This window comes from Cajanus cajan, chromosome 10, assembly GCF_000230855.2.
Source record: "Cajanus cajan strain Asha chromosome 10, NIPB_CcT2T_4, whole genome shotgun sequence".
Lineage (NCBI taxonomy): Eukaryota > Viridiplantae > Streptophyta > Magnoliopsida > Fabales > Fabaceae > Cajanus > Cajanus cajan.
In genome coordinates, this window is record NC_138526.1 from 27083584 (window position 1) to 27102948 (window position 19365).

At 32.4% G+C, this 19365-nt stretch overlaps 2 protein-coding genes and 1 long non-coding RNA gene across 4 annotated transcripts; 1 reads left to right on the top strand and 2 right to left on the bottom strand.

Moving 5' to 3' along the window:
- Positions 1–802: 802 nt before the first annotated feature.
- On the bottom strand, positions 803–11556 carry LOC109791482 (glyceraldehyde-3-phosphate dehydrogenase GAPCP1, chloroplastic). 2 transcript variants are annotated; one of them, XM_083065764.1, is made up of 15 exons: positions 11425–11556; positions 11243–11327; positions 10371–10465; positions 10184–10251; positions 10055–10093; positions 9242–9342; positions 7066–7178; positions 6837–6936; positions 6581–6727; positions 2081–2141; positions 1867–1964; positions 1649–1791; positions 1462–1545; positions 1126–1215; positions 803–1025 (listed from the first exon to the last, which is right to left on the bottom strand). In XM_083065764.1, exons 2-15 carry the CDS (start codon positions 11303–11305, stop codon positions 971–973), a joined length of 1257 nt encoding a protein of 418 aa, XP_082921890.1. In that variant the 5' UTR covers positions 11306–11327; positions 11425–11556; the 3' UTR covers positions 803–970. The 2 variants fall into 2 exon arrangements, with proteins under 2 accessions (XP_082921890.1, XP_082921889.1); XM_083065763.1 differs by lacking the exon at positions 11425–11556 and having other exon boundaries at positions 11243–11417.
- On the top strand, positions 2331–5825 carry LOC145952781 (uncharacterized). The gene is made up of 4 exons (XM_083065762.1): positions 2331–4359; positions 4443–4630; positions 4726–5112; positions 5204–5825. The coding sequence occupies exons 1-4, from the start codon at positions 2957–2959 to the stop codon at positions 5353–5355; spliced, it is 2130 nt and encodes a 709-aa protein (XP_082921888.1). The 5' UTR covers positions 2331–2956; the 3' UTR covers positions 5356–5825.
- On the bottom strand, positions 7239–9235 carry LOC145952782 (uncharacterized). Its single transcript, XR_014430269.1, has 2 exons — positions 8106–9235; positions 7239–7990 (listed from the first exon to the last, which is right to left on the bottom strand). It is a non-coding gene; the product is annotated as an uncharacterized LOC145952782 (long non-coding RNA).
- Positions 11557–19365: the final 7809 nt, after the last annotated feature.

Below are 19365 nucleotides of genomic sequence, written 5' to 3' on the forward strand. Positions count from 1 at the left end.
CTTTGTTGACAATTACTAGAAGTACGTATGACATAGAATCCGTTATGATTAATTGAATTAATTTAAATTAAATTTCTCAAATTCCTTTTTACAATTCAAACCAAATCAATCCAATTACATATCTTTTTTCTTATTGATTCAAAACTTAAAATTTATCTTTTTAAATTCACTTGTATTAAATACAATTGCAATTAAAAAAACATGAGTAACTAAAAGCATGTAACCTACATATACTTAAACTTTAACACTTGATAGAGAATGAAAGTATATATTTATAAGTTGTGTGGACTATGGAGTGAAGTACTATAATATTAAAAATAGATGGAAAGTTTAGCAAGTCTTTTTAAGTCCAAACCCCAAACCATTTTATTTCCTAGCACATTTAAATTCTTTATAAAATTAAAATAATATAAAAAACAATAATATATAATAATTGATCGATTAGATCCGATATCAACATCAAAATCCATAATCCATTATCCGATTAATACAATCCGAATTTTCGGTTTGAATTCATCAGATTTTTCAGAATCCGGATCCGTGCACACCCCCAGCAATTACAAAACATGCAAGACAACACCCTTTATATTCAGTGTGCATGATATGAGCATTTAACCTCACGTCTTATAAAACCAGATAAAACCAATATCTGAAAACCTAAGTCATTACAATATTTAACCTAAGTCAACAAAATTTGCAACAACGTATTGTTAAACAATTTGTTGTCCTATCAGACTAGGCCAATATAAATCATTCATTTTAAAAGGCAGTTTGTAAAATTCATTGCTGACAAATCCAAACATTAACCAGGACAACGTCCTTCTTTATTTTATTTTTTTTCAGTGTACATGATGTGATCATTTAACCACGCATCTTATAAAAATCAGATCAAAACCAAAATCTGAACCTAGGCCGCCACAAATATTAACCTAATTCAACAAGAATTGCAACACATGCAAAATATTGGTGTTCAATTGTGAGCTCCCACCAATGCCATATGTTCTATAAGGTCCAACACTCGATTGCTGCAACGCAAACCATTAAAAAATATATCATTTAAAGGTCAGCATGAACAGAAACTTCTAGTTTCAGAAGTAGACTAGGAATCAGCACTATTATTAGTACCTGTAACCCCACTCGTTGTCATACCACGAAACCAGCTTAACAAAGGAAGCACCAAGTGCAATGCCAGCCTTAGCATCAAATATGCTTGACCTGGAAAAAAAATTGAATAAGCCATTTATTTAACAAATATGCTCAAACGAACAAATTTCAAGTTATAACTAGGGAAAGAGAAATGTAGGTTCAGTTTCCTTTTGAGCAGATTATAAATGTTTTAAACACGTGGAGTAAATGTATCAACCAAACTGAGCATATCATGTTCTATGGTGTCTCACTTTCCAGCCAGAAAAAGTAATTCAAGCAAAGTTCTGCCTTTAACGTTGGCAGAAGATAATTTACCTTGAATCACCAACAAAGTCATTAGAGACAACATCCTCTTCTGTGTACCCAAGGATTCCTTTCAGTGGGCCCTCTGAGGCAAACCTTCATATTTTTCATCGGCAAAGGCAACGAAATCATCCAAAAGGTTAATACAGAACAATCCCAACAGAGTAAAAAAGTCTGAGGAAAAAACCAATAGACATACTTTATTGCTGCTTTAACATCTTCATAGGAAGCATTCTTCTTAAGCCGGCAAGTCAAGTCCACTACAGAAACATTGGGAGTCGGTACACGGAAAGCCATTCCAGTGAGTTTACCATTTAGCTCAGGAAGAACTTTCCCAACAGCCTTCATAAAACGAACCCAATTTCATATATATACTGAAAATAGTAAGCATAAAATCTGTGTCCATGCATCTCTTACCTTTGCAGCACCAGTTGAACTTGGAATTATATTTTGACCTGCCCCTCTTCCCCCTCGCCAATCCTTCATAGAAGGGCCATCTACGGTCTTTTGTGTTGCTGAGAAAAGAAAGAATCAAATGTTACCAATGCCACATGTGAACATATAAAGGGACGGTTTGACCACAAGAATAAAAGAAACTAGAGGCTACAATTAACAAGTTTGCTAAAGAGACCTGTTGTTGCATGTACAGTTGTCATCAAACCTTCAACTATTCCAAACTCTTCATGAACCACCTGATGAATAACTTATATAGGAAAAGTTAGATAGATGCTTCTTGGCAAGTTTCTGATAAACAAATATGGGACAGATGGAGGGGCGAGCATCATGTTAAAATGTTTATATGGACTAAATTGTTTCTAACGCAAAATGCCCTGGTATGATATAAACTCAGGTTTACATACAGATGTGTTGGCTGAAACCATGGTAGTAAGTATCGCACGATTCGCGATACGTATCGTACGATACGATACGATACAGAGCCTCCGCGATTCGAATCGCATGTAGAATCGTTTTTGATTACGAATCGTATGCGAATCGCTTGAATCGTGTTCGGAATCGGAAAATCGCGATTCATAGGAGAAATCGCACGATTCTGAACATTTTGGGTCACCCCCGAAACCGGGTCGGGTCACGCACGACCCGGTTCTAAAAACCCTAAAAAAATGATTTTTTTAAAAAAAAAAAAAACGAAATGAGACAGAAACTCCCGCTTAGACTCCCTGTACATGACCCACTTAGTGGGTTTCACTTTTTGTGGTCCATTTGCGTGGTCCAACTTCTCTGCTTCGTTTGTTTGGGTTGCTGTTCGTGGTCCAAGGTAAGGGCTTCCTTCTTGTTGCTGATTGGGTTGCTCTTGTTGCTGCTTGGGTTGCTGTTCGTGGTCCAAGACTCCAAGGTAAGGGCTTCCTTCTTGTTGCTGTTTGGGTTGCTGTTTGTGGTCCATTCCTTCACTTGTTCTCTCTTTTTTTCTTTGTTATTCCCTCTACAACTTCCCTCTCTTGCTGCTGTCTAAGTTTCTATTTATTGGTACTTGGTAGGCCATTAAAAAATGGGTCATTCAAAAAGAGAGCCGGATATCACTTGGAACTATTGTGATAGTATCCCTCCAAATAGACTCAAAGTAAAATGTAAGTTTTGTTCTCATGTTTGTTGGGGTGGTATTTCAAGGATGAAACATCATCTTGCGGGAACAAAGGAAAATGTGATTGCTTGCACAAGTGTTCCGGATGATGTGAAGGAAATATTTGTCAAGCTCTTGGAAACTAAAGATAAAAAGAAAGAGGATTGCTTGAATATAGAGAATGGGACAGTAAAAGGAAAAGAGGGAACATTTCAAATTTTCCAACAAAAGACAATGAATGAAGTTTGTAAAGATAGGGAATTTGTGATTCAAGAAATTTGTAAATGCATTTATGGTAATGCATTACCATTTAATTTGGTAAGGAGTCCTCTTTTTATTCAAATGTTGAAGGTTGTTGGAGAATATGGGAGAGGTTTGAAGCCACCAACTTATCATGAGGTGAGGGTTTCTTTTTTGAAGAAAGCTGTTGACAACATCCAAAAAAGCTTAGAGAAATATAGAAGTGATTGGGAGAAATGGGGATGCACCTTGATGTGTGATGGTTGGACGGATGGAAAAGGAAGATCACTCACTAATTTTCTTGTTAACAGTCCAAGTGGGACTGTTTTTTTGAAATCTATTGATACTAGTGATGTGATAAAGGATGGGAAAAAAATGTTTGAATTGTTAGACAACATTGTTGAAGAAATTGGGGAGGAGCATGTAGTCCAAGTTGTGACGGATGGGGCTTCTAATCTTGTGGCTGCTGGACAAATGTTAATGGAGAAGAGAACCAAACTATTTTGGTCCCCATGTGCAGCCCATTGCCTTGATCTAATCCTTGAGGACATTGGAGAGCTTCCGGTATTCTATAATACCATTGCTAATGCAAAGAAGATTACTACCTACATATATAGGCATACATGGGTCCTTAATTTGTATAGACAATATTCCAATGGAGGGGAATTAGCAAGACCAGCTGTGACAAGATTTGCAACTTCTTATCTTACACTAAATTGCATTAAACAACAAAAGAATGCTCTTAGATCAATGTTTGCATCGGAGGAATGGGCTACTAGTCCACATGCTAGTAAAAGTGAGGCTAAGCAAGTCATGAACCTAGTGTTGAGTGATGATAGATTTTGGAGATCAATTACATATTGTCTAAAGTGCGTGATTCCACTTGTGAAAGTGTTAAGGCTTGTAGATGGTGATTCAAAGCCAGCCTCACCATACATTTATGAAGCAATGGATAGGGCTAAAGAGAAAATTGCTCAAAACTTTCAAATGCAAGAGTCAAGGTATAAAAAAGTGTGGAAGATTATTGACACTAGGTGGAATCTGCAGCTTCATAGGCCTCTTCATGCAGCTGCCTATTATCTCAATCCTAGGTAAATTATTTAAAAATAATTATCATTTTAAGAACTACTATTTTCTTTGTGCCTAGTAGCTAAGTTATTTCTTATTTGGTTAGGTATCATTATGACAAGAACTTCAATCCGGATAGTGAAGTGTTAATTGGTTTATATGAAACCTTTCAAAGAATGGTTCCGGATATAAGGACAAGAGTTATAATAGATCAACAACTTGAAAAGTTTAAGGGAGCTAAGGAGATCTTTGGAATGGACATGGCAATAGCTACTAGAGATAAGAAACAACCGGGTATCCCTTTAATTTTTACTCTTTATTAATATCATAAACATAATACATAATAATTAATAACTACATTTGTAAAATAAATACATTTTTTTTTGTAGCTCTTTGGTGGGAGAGTTACGGTGGAAGAGGTAAAGAGTTACAAAAGGTGGCCATGAGAATTTTGAGTCTTACATGTAGTGCCACGGGATGTGAGAGAAATTGGAGTACATTTGACCAAGTGCATACTAAGAGAAGAAATCGATTGGAGCAACAAAGATTAAATGCACTTGTATATGTCAAATATAATCTTCAACTTGAGATGAGGCAAAATAGTAGAGAAGAGAATGGAGATACCTATGATCCCATATGTTTGTCAGATATTGAATCCGATGATGAATGGATCACCGAAAAGGAGAATCCTTGCTTGCCTATTGATGCCTCATGGATGGATGTACATGAGTGCTTTGGTGTTGATGAGGGAGCTCCAAAGAAGAAAAGAAAGAGAGGTAATTATTTATATTTAAAAGTTAGTTTAGAACTTGGAAGTTGGAATTAGAACTAGACCTTATTATTTTCTTATTTCTTTTGATTACATAGGTCCAAGAAACTTGAATGCCAAGATTGGTAAGGGAAAATCAATAATAGAAGATGAGGATGAAATTGAAGATAATGAAGAAGAAGAACTTTTGATATTAGAAGATGAAGATGACTTGAGTGATGTAGATCTTGGGGTTGGGGATGATGAATGATCTTGGATAGGGGCATTTTGTATAGATTTTTTGAGGCCATATGACTGAATTTGTGTGGCAGAATTTGTGTGGCAGTAGCACCACTTGTTGCTGAGTTTATGCTGCAACAACACTAATATTTTTTTTGGGTAGCTATATTGCTGAATTAGAATAGCAATCAGTCCTTGGTATATGCATATATTTAGCAACAACAATGATTTTTTTTTTAGGCTTTGTTGTTGAACTGTGCAGTCATTTCTTTTGGCTTTGAGACTGTTTTTATTTGTATAATTGTATCTTTGTTTGTATTGAAGTTTATATGTTACTAATTACTATATATTTATGTATGACTTCATTTTTATATGTCTTGTATGCATATATATACACTATGTTTTTATTGATCATGAATCTTACGATTCACGATACGATTCGATTCACGATTCAAAAAATAAGCCTTCCGATACATTATTTGTATCTCGATTCAACTACCATGGCTGAAACAAATACCACAAGGCCACATTTTTCGTACGCATAACTTGTAGATTCAGATAGATCGGCAATTACTCCATTAAATTCACTTCATTGATAATTTTATTCCCTGTATTGGGAGACATAGTACTGAATATTGATAGTAAATCGTTATCTATGAATTATATACTCTCATTAGCTCAGCTTTTATAGTTTACCACACTCTCCCTGGGTGAAAAAAGAAAACTGGATTTATCCCTGGAGAAAATATTGAGAGAAAACATGGTGGTATAAATTGAAGAATAGAGAAAAGTATGTACTCCATTAAATTCACTTCATTGATAATTTTATTCCCTGTATTGGGAGACATAGTACTGAATATTGATAGTAAATCGTTATCTATGAATTATATACTCTCATTAGCTCAGCTTTTATAGTTTACCACACTCTCCCTGGGTGAAAAAAGAAAACTGGATTTATCCCTGGAGAAAATATTGAGAGAAAACATGGTGGTATAAATTGAAGAATAGAGAAAAGTATGTCCATGTATAAGACACCCCCAAAAAGCTCATATTAAGCCTCTCCTTTTAGGATGTGTTACAGAATAACTAAAGTTTTCTCCCCCTATTATTTCTCTTGCTCTTTAAGGAATAGGACCTGCCATTAAACCTTAAAGTTAAGTCTTACACCATCAAACTACACACTAGCATTAAACACTCATTACATAGAAAGCCTCGAGAGTTCAATATAGCTTGGCATTACATGATGTGTAACAAACCTTGGCAAGAGGAGCAAGACAATTCGTTGTACAGCTTGCATTAGAAACAATGTCCATTCTTGGGTGGTATGTCTTCTCATTCACTCCTACCACAAACATTGGTGCATCCGCAGATGGAGCTGATATTATGACTTTCTTGGCACCAGCCTATAGTATAAAAAGACAAAGCTCAAATTAAAATTCAAAGCTGTAGAGAGCAAGGCAAAGGAGGAGAGAAGAATGAGAGACAACACTTAATACACAGCTAAGTAAATACCTTCAAATGTGATGAAGCTTTCTCAAGTGTTGTAAAAACTCCTGAAGACTCAATGACATAATCAGCCCCAAAATCACTCCATGGGATCTCTGCAGGATCTCTGAATAAAAAAACAAAGTTTATGAATGTTAATCTATTTTTTTAACCCTTTTAACGCCTACACTAGTATTGTAAACCAGTAACACATTTTTAACATCCATATTAATTATCAGAGATCAACTCATGATACCTTTTACTCACAACTTTAACCACCTTCCCATTAATTTCTAAAGTAGAGTCATCCAGAATCGTAATGGTCCCCTTGAATGGACCATGAGTAGAATCATATTTGAACATGTAAGCCTACGAAAGAGAGAGATTAGATGAAAAATGATGAAGCAAGTTGTAAGGATGATAAGAAGATTCCAATCAGAAAAAAGAATAAATTAATATAAATCAAAAAACAAGCATCAAGCATAAATGAGTTTAAAAAAAATGCAACAAAGAAAAAAAATTGAATTTATTGGAAAGCTTGGAATACAAGCAAACAATACACTCGCCACTTTCTTGTAATGTTTTAGAAAATCTATTGTCCTTGCATGTATAGATGCACTACACATGACTATCTACTCCAACAGTATCTTCGAAAAATCCTGGCACAAATATTCCCATGTCCCCAACAAATTTTAAGAGACCTGCTGCTTTTTCACAAGATTTTGTCATTCTTTAACTCAATCTCTATTGTATATTCCATTATATTTAAAAAGTGCATTGCTAGTATTCATTACAAAAAAAAAGATTGAGGATCGAGCAAACAGATAAAGCCCTCTTATTTTGTACCAAAATAAAAAAGCCCCCTTAATTTATAGTTCCATTTGAAATTCAGTCAAACAACACAAAAGTAATTGAAAAATATTAAAATGGTGTAATGTTTTCTGTTGTGTTTGATACAAAGTAGTTAGTATTGCATGTATGGCAATTCGATTCATACAATTCAATAGGCAAATGATGCAAATCATGCTGTCTATATCCTTTTTGGGCTTCAATCACATCAAATCACATGAATTGCGCAAGAATCGCATGAACCATGATCTGTATCTGAATCATGCGATTCTGTTTCAAAATGGGTTGCACCCAAAGCAGGTCAGGTCATGCGCAAGCTGCATTTTAAAATCCTACAAAAAAAATCAAAAAGTTATTTAAAACAGGAGGGAATCAGCAGATATTCTCCCTCTAAGGAGACCCAGCCTGTCACTTTCATCTGAAACACCCTTTTACTTGTCTCCTTACTTCTTATTTTCTTTTATCCTCCCATTCATGCCTGCAACTGAGGGGTGGTTCTCTGTTTGTGTTCGTTTGCGATCTAGTTGCTCCTGGTTGGTGGGTTTTGTGCTGCTGGTTGATGGTGATCCCCTGCTGGTTTGTGCAGCAACAGCAGCCATTGTTTGCTGAATCTATGCAGCAACAGCTTCTTTTTTAGGAGGCTATACTGCTGGATTTGTGCAGCAGCAAGCAGCCTCTGTTTTTATGAATTCAATAAACAACAGCACTTTTTTGGGGGGAAGTTATGCTGGCTGAAATGTGCAGCAGCAAATAGCTATTTGTTTCAATAATTTGTGCAGCAGGCAACCATTTTTTGTCCTTGTAGCTACTGGCTATTATTATTTGTATCTTTATTTGTTTTGAAGGTTATATGTCACTATTTATGCTATTTGACTTCTAATATGTATGTTTTCTTTTCTTTTAATGATTCTTTGTGTTAAAATGATTCAAGAGTTAAGTTTTTATGCTTTTAAGTAATATATACATATATATGTGCTACTTTTATTAATGACCATGAATCTTACGGTTCATGATTATAGGCTTTCCAATGATAACTTGTTCTACTACCATTTTTTATATGTTTTCCAACAAACCACGAATTGGATTCATTAAAGATAAGACGTGGCGGCTTCTTCAGGTGAAAATTATATAATAATCCAAATAAATATCAAGATATGTACAATACTACAAAAAGGCAAGAGGCATAAAACAACATAGACTATAGTTGAAGAACATCTCCTTTGAATCAGCATGACAGACACCAGATAAAATTATGTCACACCACAAATAGGTAACAAGTATGGTTGAGCTTATTCTGAACAAATAATCACTTGTTTTAGCCAGCTTCCCAAGAGAGCATTTTAAAAATAGGTGAGTATTTGTTCAACTTAAATTTAACCAAACATGGTATAATATAAATCAAAATGGCAATACAAAAAACAAAAGGCAAAAAATTTTGGGATAGATGTGTATATGATATATCACCATATGTATGCATAAACACATGCAGACAAATACAAATTTAATAGTCTATAATCAGAGCCAAATTATGAACACAATATACTATAAGAAAAAGGATCATTAAGTTAACTGCATGTACATACCATATATTTTGCATCAATAAATGGATCATTAATTGCAACAACATCAATATCATCTCGGGAAGTAGCTACACGTAACACCAACCTTCCAATTCTACCAAAACCTGCACATTTCAGCATAAGTATGTGTAAATTGACAGAAATTCCATGAATAAGTTTACCTTTAAAAATAATGTTTTCATCTTCTACATAACATTTTAGATGATACTTCTTAACAGTTATTTTGGTTCATTCATGCAACTGATATGCAGGTTCCAAGTTCCCAAGTCCAAACTAAAAATAAGTAGAATTAATAGTCGATTGTTGCTTTTCATTTATAACTTAATTGAGAAATCCACCTCAAACATTTTGCACAGCTCCTAAAAATATCATTTGAAATTCTTAGAATGTAGGTTTGAGCCTAAATCCAACAGAAATCTTTCTCTCGGATTAAAGCATACAGATTCTAGTCAATTAGGCCATATGTTCCCACAATAGGATTATCCTCTAAATATTATATTTGATTTCCTTAATCAAACATTACCCATGAATGAGGAGGCCACCAGTTACAACAATTTAAACATGTCAATGTCATAAGCAACAACAACAGTCACTTTGAATATAAAAAGTTGAGCCATTCTTATGCGTTTCAATTAAAGTGATTATTACTTCAAAAATAAAACCAGGATAAAATGAAAAGATGGTATGTATGGCAAAGCTTCATATAATTCATAGTTGATGATGTATTCTGCATTCAGTGTGAAATTGAAAGAGCATAAAGTTAAATGCTGCAAGTAGATACATAAAACACAAAAAGTCCCATAACAAGAAAGTTACCATTTATTCCAACTCTCGTCTTCCCAATGCTCCTTGATTCTATACAGATCAAGAGCACCCACAAGTAAGAATAAAAAATTTGCATGGAAAATCACCCTAATTTAAACACAAAAGTGGTACGATTCTTACTCTGGGTGGGAAGAGGGATTTCAGTTGCTGTGGCTTTAATAGGCTGAATGCCACGAGCATTGCAGTTTCTGTGCAAATACCAATACATCAAAACCACAAGAAATTAAACCACATACTATTAAATGAACCGAAACAGGCAAGTGAAAGAAAAGAAGAGTGCCAGGTAAAAAAGTTTGGGCAACTCAACTGTAAGACTATTGATTCACATGGAATTGAAGCACCAAATACACTCTTCTGTAATCCCTTGGATTTTAAACTACAACTCGAGGCACTGCTAAACACCTGAATCATACACCACACATATAAAGACCCATTAAATCAAAAATATACAAGCAGAAAAATTAAGCGCCTACTTTGAGAATGAAACTATTTTGAACAATCAAAAATTCACAACCAGAAAATTTTCCGTAATATCAATCACGAAAGTGCAATTCAAAAACGAAACTCTTCTTAACCATCAAAGATTCACAACCAGAAAATTACCCTCAACATCACTCACAAACTTTATTTTACTCAACACGTGACAGCTTGTTCCCACCTACCCTGTTTTCTAGCAACCAAACACACCTTCCCACCAAATCACAAACCAAACTTTGAGAACTAAACAAGACAATAAAAAAACAAAAATAAATAAATAAACAAAACAAAACAAGAAAAAAGCCAACAGTTCAAGGATTCAAATTGCGGTCGCAGTTGCCGTCTTCGTCCGTCTAATCCTTGATACTACAACCTTTTGTAAAACCTTCAATACTTTAAGTTTCCACCAGATTTCCGAAACAACACAAGGAAAAAACGAATACAAAAAACTGAATAACGTTAGAGAATCGATTTGCTTTAAAAAAAAAAAAAAAAAAAACGTTTGTTTTCGCAGTAACCAAACAGAGCTCAACAAATCCAAAACCACGTACAAATCTAAAGAACCAAACAAACAACACCACGTTAAGCGAAACACAACACAGTCCATTTCCAAGCGGTTCGAGATATCTTCGAACAAAATGCACGAAAAAAAAAAAAAAAAAAAAAAAAAAGCGGAAGAGAAACGGTTGCATGAAACCAAACCTTGGAGCGATCGGAAGAGGAAGGTGCGAAGAGCGCGGATCTGAGGAGAGAGGAAGCGGCCATTGTTGAGAGCAAAAACGAAACCCTAGAAAATGGAAGAGTGTGATGCGGTTTTTGCACCGCAAGCAGAGAAAGAAAGAATAATATAATAATAATGAAATATAAGAATGCGAATATGGCACCGTTTTTTGGTTAATTTTATACGCAGATGCTAGCGGAGCTTCTTATGGAATGCTGCCAATAACTCTTTCTTTCTCAACTTTCAACGTCACTGTATCACTCCGTTTTTTGAAAACACCGGTAGTTATCACCTGCGGCTGAGTCTACGAGACTACCCCTAAATTAAAACTAAAACCTCCCATAGAAAACGAATATTTTTTATTCTAGAGCACCGATATTTTTTACAAAAATGTTTACCATACTAAATATATTTCTTGAATTCAATAACTATGTGAAATTCAAATTATTTACATAAAAAAATAGATAAATTATTATTTAATTTGATTTTTTTATTGTTTTAATATTTAATTTAATCTTATTGTCTTTTAAATTATTTAATTTGATTCTCTAAATTTTTTTTTAAGTTTAATGTTGTTTTTTGGTCCAATTTTATTAACATGGTTAATATTAATTTGAACAGAGGAATTATGTTGAACATTTTTATAAACATTAGAGGATTAAATTGAATTATTTAAAAATAATGAAACTAAACTAAACTCTAAAATAAAAAAGGATAAAAATATAATTTAACTAATTATATATATATATATATTTACTATCTAGAGAATTATTTTTTTTAAACAAAAATGTTTACTAGATTAAATATATTTCTTGAATTCAAAAATTATGTAAAATTCGTTAATTTATATCTCATAAAATATAAATAGTCTCGTTTTTGTTGTTCTTAAAATACAAAATGTTAAAAGTCTCATTAATTTAAAGATAGTTTTGAAAAGAAATATAAACTTTAGATATATTTATTGATCTTAACTAGGAAAATTAACTTTTTTTTTAATATTAGTAAATTAGTTAGTTGGGTTCTGTAACAAAAATCGAAAGCAGAAAGATGATAATTTATAAACAAAAATAAAAGTAGAAAATATTTTCAAAATAAAATAGGTCCTTAATTTTATTTTTTATAAATAAAACTTTTCAATTATTCTTATTGATTTTTGTTTGTGACGATATTGTTATTTTTTCTACTTTTAGAGTGTGTCTTCAAACAAAAGATTCTTTTATGAATTTCGGGATGACTATGTTTGAAAGAGGCTACAATGCTTTCAATTTATCCTACATTTTCAATTTGTAAATTTCTAATTTATAAAATGAAAAATGTTTCAATTTTGAGTTTGAATTTTTTTCAAGATGTAAAATTATAATCTATAATGTTATATAATACATATGATTTGATTCCCTTACGTGTAACACCTTGCGGTGTGTGATTTTGTGTTTATTAACTAATTATATGAAATATTTCACTAATTGTTATTTTTGTTGTAATTATTATTATTTTATTGTAACTGTTATTTTAGAGCTTTGGAGGTTAAGGGGCCATTGAGAATTTGGTTGTCTCTACAATTATTTTGGTTAAAGTTGTTTAATTAAAGGAGAGATATATAAGATTTTTCTTAAGATGTAAATCTCACAAGTTTATATTTTAAGAAAAATAGAGAGAGATTAAAGAGAGGGATTTTAGAGTTGAAGAGATTCTTTCTTTTATCTATTTCCACTAACTCCTTCTTCACCATTCATATTGCTGATCAAAGTTGATAAAGTTGAAGATTCAATATGCTTCTAGAGTTAAGAATCTCATTTTGGGAATTGTATGGTTTCTTCTCTTTTTGAACCAACTAGGAAAGGGTAATTTATTATTAATGATTGGTTGAATTGTATTGTCTAAATTATGTTGAAATACATATATTTTGATGGTTGTTTGAGGTTGAATATGGATATGTTGATTAGTGCCTTAAGTTCTAGTTTTGGTAATGTCTTGAGGAGAACTTAATGATTTGATTATGAATGGTTGCATGTTGCTATTGATATTGTTTTTGAGTTATTTATGGTGTATATATACAACAGTATGAATTGCATGTTGGTGTTTTCTAAAGAATTGTAGGTTTAAGTTGATTGGGTGATTCTATTATGTGTGAAAATCATATCACATTGGGCGCATCTTCATGGTGTCGGGGCATGGCTCATGTTAGGGGTTCTATGTCGTGATCATGTTGAATGTAGGATTGGTAGCATTAGGTGCAGGTCAGTATGAAGCTCTTTGACTTGGTCATGTCAAGTATGGTAATGAGAGGCGTCAAGTGATTGCTCAAGGAGCTCTTTGACTTGGTGATGTCAAGCCAAGTTGAGAGGTGTCGGGCGTGACCAAGATAGTGACTCTTTACCTGGACAACATCGAGCGCAAGTTTAATGGCATTGGGGGTGAGTTGGGTAGAGGCTCTCTACCTGAATGAGGTTAGGTTCTCTGTCTCATCACGTTGAGCACAAGTGATTTGGCATCAAATGTAGGTGAGACAGAGGCTATTTGCTTTGATAGCGTTGGACGTGTAGAGAATGGTGTTGGGCGTAGTTTGTTAAACAATAACTTGTTGTTTATTTGTCTAAGTTTTGAAATTAATAGCGGTGTATTCTTTATTGGTATACAATATGATGATGATGTATGATTATGATTCATTACGCATTAATCTAGGATGATGTATAATGATGTTTTAAGTTGATAATTGACTAGAGTTTAGTAAGTTGTTAAGTTGTTTAAACATGTAGTATTGTGATACATGTCTTAGTTGAGATACATAAAAGTTAGAGGAAAATAAAATTGTTTTAAAAATGAAATTAGCTCATTAATAGGGCTTTAAGTTGTAGTGCTCAAAGAGGTCAAAGTCAAAAGCCTTCAGTGAGTAGTTGGCTCTTGAATGGGAAGATGCTAAAATTGTCTCCTCTAGGTTTTATGTGGGACTGTATGGGAGCTAGTTTGAGTTATACGGGAAAGTGACCAATTGAGTAAGGGTATGAAGTCGAGGATTAAAATTCTTAATCGATTACTAGAAATGTGTGTGGTATTTAGAGCTGTAGTTAGTGGACTAATCACATAGGAGACTTAGTTATGCATGCTAAGGTTGTGGTAGGTTCACACCCATGTTGTTTTACCATAATAGTAGTACTAAAATTTTCTAGTTTAAGTGGCAAAACCTAATAAATCAATATGGCCACTATGTCAATCATTTTTCTAGCTTTATACTAGTTGTTGTTTCTAGTTTTATACCAACCGTTGTGATTCAATTAGATTAAGCCACTTAAACTGCTCACCTTAGTCTTAGGAGATATTCATTAATTATTATGCGTGACAACACATTTGTTGTTCAATTACTTAGTAGTTATTATTGGTTGTTTAATAATTGCTCAATTGTTAGTTATTACTTTTTTGTGTTTGGAGTTGTATAAGTTGTTCAATTGTATTTGAAGTTGATTAGCTATTTATCATTTGTTAATCATCTATTTTGAGAGAATTACATGATGATTAGTTGTTGCTATGAATAAGTGGTGAAATGTTTTAATGTTGAGATGGCAATTGAGCTAAGTATATTTGTAAGTTGTTTATGTTGATCCTTTCATAAGATTATCCTTTCTTTTTCTTGTAGTTTGACTACAATAATCATACTTTATATGGGAGTAGGACAAGATTAAAAGAATGGTTTGGTTGACAGGTGGAGGTCATGCTAGTGATGACTATATTTTGGTGATGCTACACTAATGTAGTATGGTTATTGTATAAACGCTTAATCAATGATAACACTATTTTGTATAGTATAGTTTATGTATATTCTGTATGTACTCATAAGGGATTTATTAGGGGTATTCATGGATTGGATTTTTGAAATATCCAAACCGAAGAATAGTTGAATAAAATTATGTATTTCCACTGTATAGGAACTGTGTTATACTAAGTGTAGTGACTTGTCGAGTCTTTACATTATGTGCAAAATCTCTACTAAAGTGTGTTTATTTCATTTAAGCATGAAAAATGCTAGGAACACACCTTTTGATACATGATTTTAAACACTTTTTTTTATTTATTGAAATTATTGAAAAATATAAATTTTGGTAAGTCTTACATCTATTTAATGTTTATAATTTTGTAATTTTCAATAAATTCAAGTTAATAAAAGTAGGTGTATTAAGATGAGTGTGTTAGATAGTGTATTGCTAACATTCCTCTTTAAGTATTTCAAGTATTTTTTCAAAGTCAGTCATCAGAGTTCACTAATTTTTAAAAAGGAATTATTTAAATCCAAATCAAATTGGTAAAACCTCAAATTAAAGCCTAATTCCATTCTTTTACGATATCAACTACTCAAACATCCATTAATTATAGTAACTTCTCCCAATTACATCCATCTTTGAACTACTTTATAAAAAAGGTTTCTTTCAGGAACTTAAGCTTTCTTACAAATTTATAATATACAAATGCGTATCATCTAACACAACATAAAAAGCGTAATTCACAGCAATAGGAACAACAAGGAAACACAAGCAAAATAAATGGCTCCCAAGGTCCCCGTGTAGAATAACAAAACATGAAAACAACAAGATTGGAGGTCAATTTCACTACCTAACAATAACTCACACCTTAGAATGAGAACTTTCACTCCCTCCTTAACTTGATAAATGTCTGATAAAAGATGGGGATGATCTCTTATGACCTTTGCATTATTTTCAAGGGCTTCTATGTTTAATAGAAAAGAAAGAGATGAAAAAAGTATAAGTTTTCACAAGCGTAAAATGAAAACTAAAATTGTTAACCCTTCTTAAACTTCCTAGCCACCTCTTTAACCCTTGGATTAGAAAACTTAACCCGAGTCAACCTATATACACATCCCTTCTCTTAATTAAATAATATAGTACTCTCCAAAATAACACATAATAAATATTATAATTTCACAAAACTCATCATAACTTTATAAAACATATTTAATTAATTTTAAAAGCACATTTTTTTATAAATAAAAAAAAACCTTCTCATATTAATAAAACTCTTTTAATTGTTTTCAAAATTCCATCTCATATTGATAAAAGTATTTTTATATTATTTTTAAAAGTGTATTTTATTTATTTTATGAATCACATTTAATTAAAACATCCTTTATTATTTATAGAAAACTTGGGGTGTTGTAGTAGATGAGGCCACATCAAGTGTGAGAGCTCTAGGAGCGCTCTATGGTTTTCACATTGGACGTGAGTGTAGTCACATCGAGCAATAGATCTTTAGAGAGCAATGTGTGCTTTATGTGAAGGTCATGTAAGGTGTGACTCCCCTGATTCATGGATGTTTAGTAGTTGTTATGAGACAAACTTAGTTAACTAATGTTGATGATTTTGAGGTTGCCTTGGAATAGCTTCGCCTAAGGAAACAATATAAGATATTAATAATGTTGTTAGATTAGTTGGGTTATTGATTAAATTAGTTAATTTTATGTTGAGCTTGTAGTGACTATACTTTTGGTATTAATAAAGGATGTTATGGATACTGCAATGAGTGAGATATTGTTACTCAAGTGATATTGAGGTGTTATTCCTATGAAGTGAGCTAAGTTAATGAATCCTTGAGGTTGTATGATGATAGTTGTATTTGAGGAAATATAAAATAAGGTTAAGAGTTTTGTAGTGACTAGTGATATGGTTATGATTATGTTATGAGGCGCGTGAACCTTGCAACTACATATGTTGTGAAACCTAAGTTGATGGCTTAGCTGGGTGGAAAGTCTAGGCATGCATGCCTAGCCAAAATAATATGAATAATGTGTGCAACATCTTGTTTTTTCATAAAATATAATATAAAGTGTTTTATTAATAATTTTGATATTTTTTATTTTATTAATAAGAATTATTAGATAATTATTTAATTATTTAATATATTTTAAAATATAATATATAGTATTTTATTAAAGCTTATTATAATTTTTTATTAAAAGGGAAGGGGATTTTAATTGTGGTTATGTGTTTTAACTGGTCAAACCTTCTCATGTCTCTATTTTCACATACGCATTTCAGGGTTTGGAGAATAGGAGCAGGAAGAAAACTACTTTGGAGTCGTGCACCTGTCATCTAGAACTTATCTAGATAAGGGGAGAATGAAAAACCTCGCTTTGAGTGTGGGTTTGTATGTCGGATAGTGGGATTGACCCCTAATCCTATGTTTGTTGTATGCTCTTGTATGAGGGATTTTCTCCAATTTTGTCTATTTAACTTTTTGTTATTCTTGTATGTAATTAATGGTATAAATTGCTTAAATGAATTATTGATTTCATGTGTTTGAAATTGTAATTGTATAACTTGAGATCCCTATAGATTTCTTATGAAACCTTAAGGAAATGAATTGGTGATTGTACAAAAAGATTGATTGGGTATGTAGTTATACGTGCAAATTATGTGTTTTAGAAGTGTAATGTAACCTATAGAGAGTTCTTACTAATTGGATTAATAGAAAAGAGTTTGGATGTGAGTTGTGTCAGATTCTAAAAATTCTAGTATGAATAAACCTTGGTATTTATTTGATTTCTCTGTGTGTGATTAATGAAATTGAGTTCTTATTGTTGGGTTAGAAAGTAGACATTTAAAGTTACATTTTAGACTCAAGAATCACATAAAAATGTTAAGGAATAACCAAGTTATGTGAGTTAAAAGATGTATCTCACGTTTTGTACATGAAATATAACGTTCGTACGTTGTAAGCCTTTCGAATAAACTTAAATGGCAGAATTAGGTTTTTTGATCTTCATAAAAGTTGTATCCTTGGATGTTAGCTTTCAAATTCAGTTGGAATCACCTAAAAAGGAGGTCTAGAACTTAAGTTATGATCAAATTAGTGACCAAAGATCAAGCTGTCAAATTTCAGTTGAAACGTTGTAGTTTTGTATTTATTTAAAATAGTAGATGACATATTTAGCTCTTGAGGTCAACATAGAAGTTGAATATAATTGTCTTAGCTTTCTAATAAAATTAAGATCAACTTAATAACATATATATAATGCTAGCTAAGGTGTTTGATCCATGCAATATTGTAAATGATTAAGTTATGAAAATATAGTATGTGAGTGTGTTATTGATATACTTGTGAGCTATGTATGAGTTGTAGTGATGTAATTCCTTATGTCATTTATTAATAATATTTAATTAATATAGTTGAATTGTTAATTGTTATATTGAGAATGGTTGATGATTTTATGATATGGGATTAGTTGGAAATGAATTAATGAGATCATGTGAATATTATGCATAGAGTTTGTTTGATATGCATCATGTGCATAAAAAGTGTTTTTTAAGGGTACGATATGAAAATACATCACCAGGGAGGGTCTCTTGTGTAAAAGCTTTGAAACCAACCTTGGGGATAACTCAATTTGGAAGTCTTAGTTATGTCCTCATGAGCATGTGATGTATTTTGCGTGACTTAGCTATCCTAACGAGACCCTATTAGTATGTCCTTCTAGTGGAGGTGCGTAGAGGGTGTGTCCTAGTATGTACTTCTAGACTACTCTAGTATGTTGGTAGCGGTAATGCACAAGTGTGATATGTAATATCTTTACTCACATCACATGCATGATAACATGTAATCCATGTCCATTGCATATGCATTATAATCTTATCTATTATTACTTACTATGTTATCATTGCTATGAATGAGTTAAATATGATGATGTGTAATTGTGTATGTTATATCATATTGTATGTGTTACTTATGTTTGGTTAGCCCGTTTGCATTCCTACATCGTGATTCAAAATAAGATATTTTTCATTCCCTTTTCTTTTTATGTTGTCTTCTTGTGATTTTTACATGTAATCATCAACATGATGTTGAGGATGTCAGTGATGATATTTAGTTCTCAATATTGAATTTTGCTATAATAGGACGCGTGACACCAAAAAATTAATTAAGACTAGTTAGAATTTAATTCTTTATTTACTTTGAGTAGTTTAATTTTTTTTATTGTAATTGTTATTTTTGCTAAATCTAGTTTATATTAAAATATGATTCTCTCTACCTGCGTGAACTTTGAATTTATTTATTATATTAAGGTTATTTATTTTTCTATTGTATTCAATGAGAATATTTT

Coding starts and splice junctions, on each gene's coding strand:
- LOC145952781 (XM_083065762.1), top strand. CDS start 2,957: ATGGGTCATTCAAAAAGAGAGCCGGATATCACTTGGAACTATTGTGAT. Junction 4,360..4,442: donor GCCTATTATCTCAATCCTAG/GTAAATTATTTA, acceptor TTATTTGGTTAG/GTATCATTATGACAAGAACT. Junction 5,113..5,203: donor AAAGAAGAAAAGAAAGAGAG/GTAATTATTTAT, acceptor TTGATTACATAG/GTCCAAGAAACTTGAATGCC.
- LOC109791482 (XM_083065764.1), bottom strand. CDS start 11,305: ATGGCCGCTTCCTCTCTCCTCAGATCCGCGCTCTTCGCACCTTCCTCT. Junction 10,252..10,370: donor TGTGAATCAATAGTCTTACA/GTTGAGTTGCCC, acceptor GTATTTGCACAG/AAACTGCAATGCTCGTGGCA. Junction 1,026..1,125: donor GACAACGAGTGGGGTTACAG/GTACTAATAATA, acceptor TTTGCGTTGCAG/CAATCGAGTGTTGGACCTTA.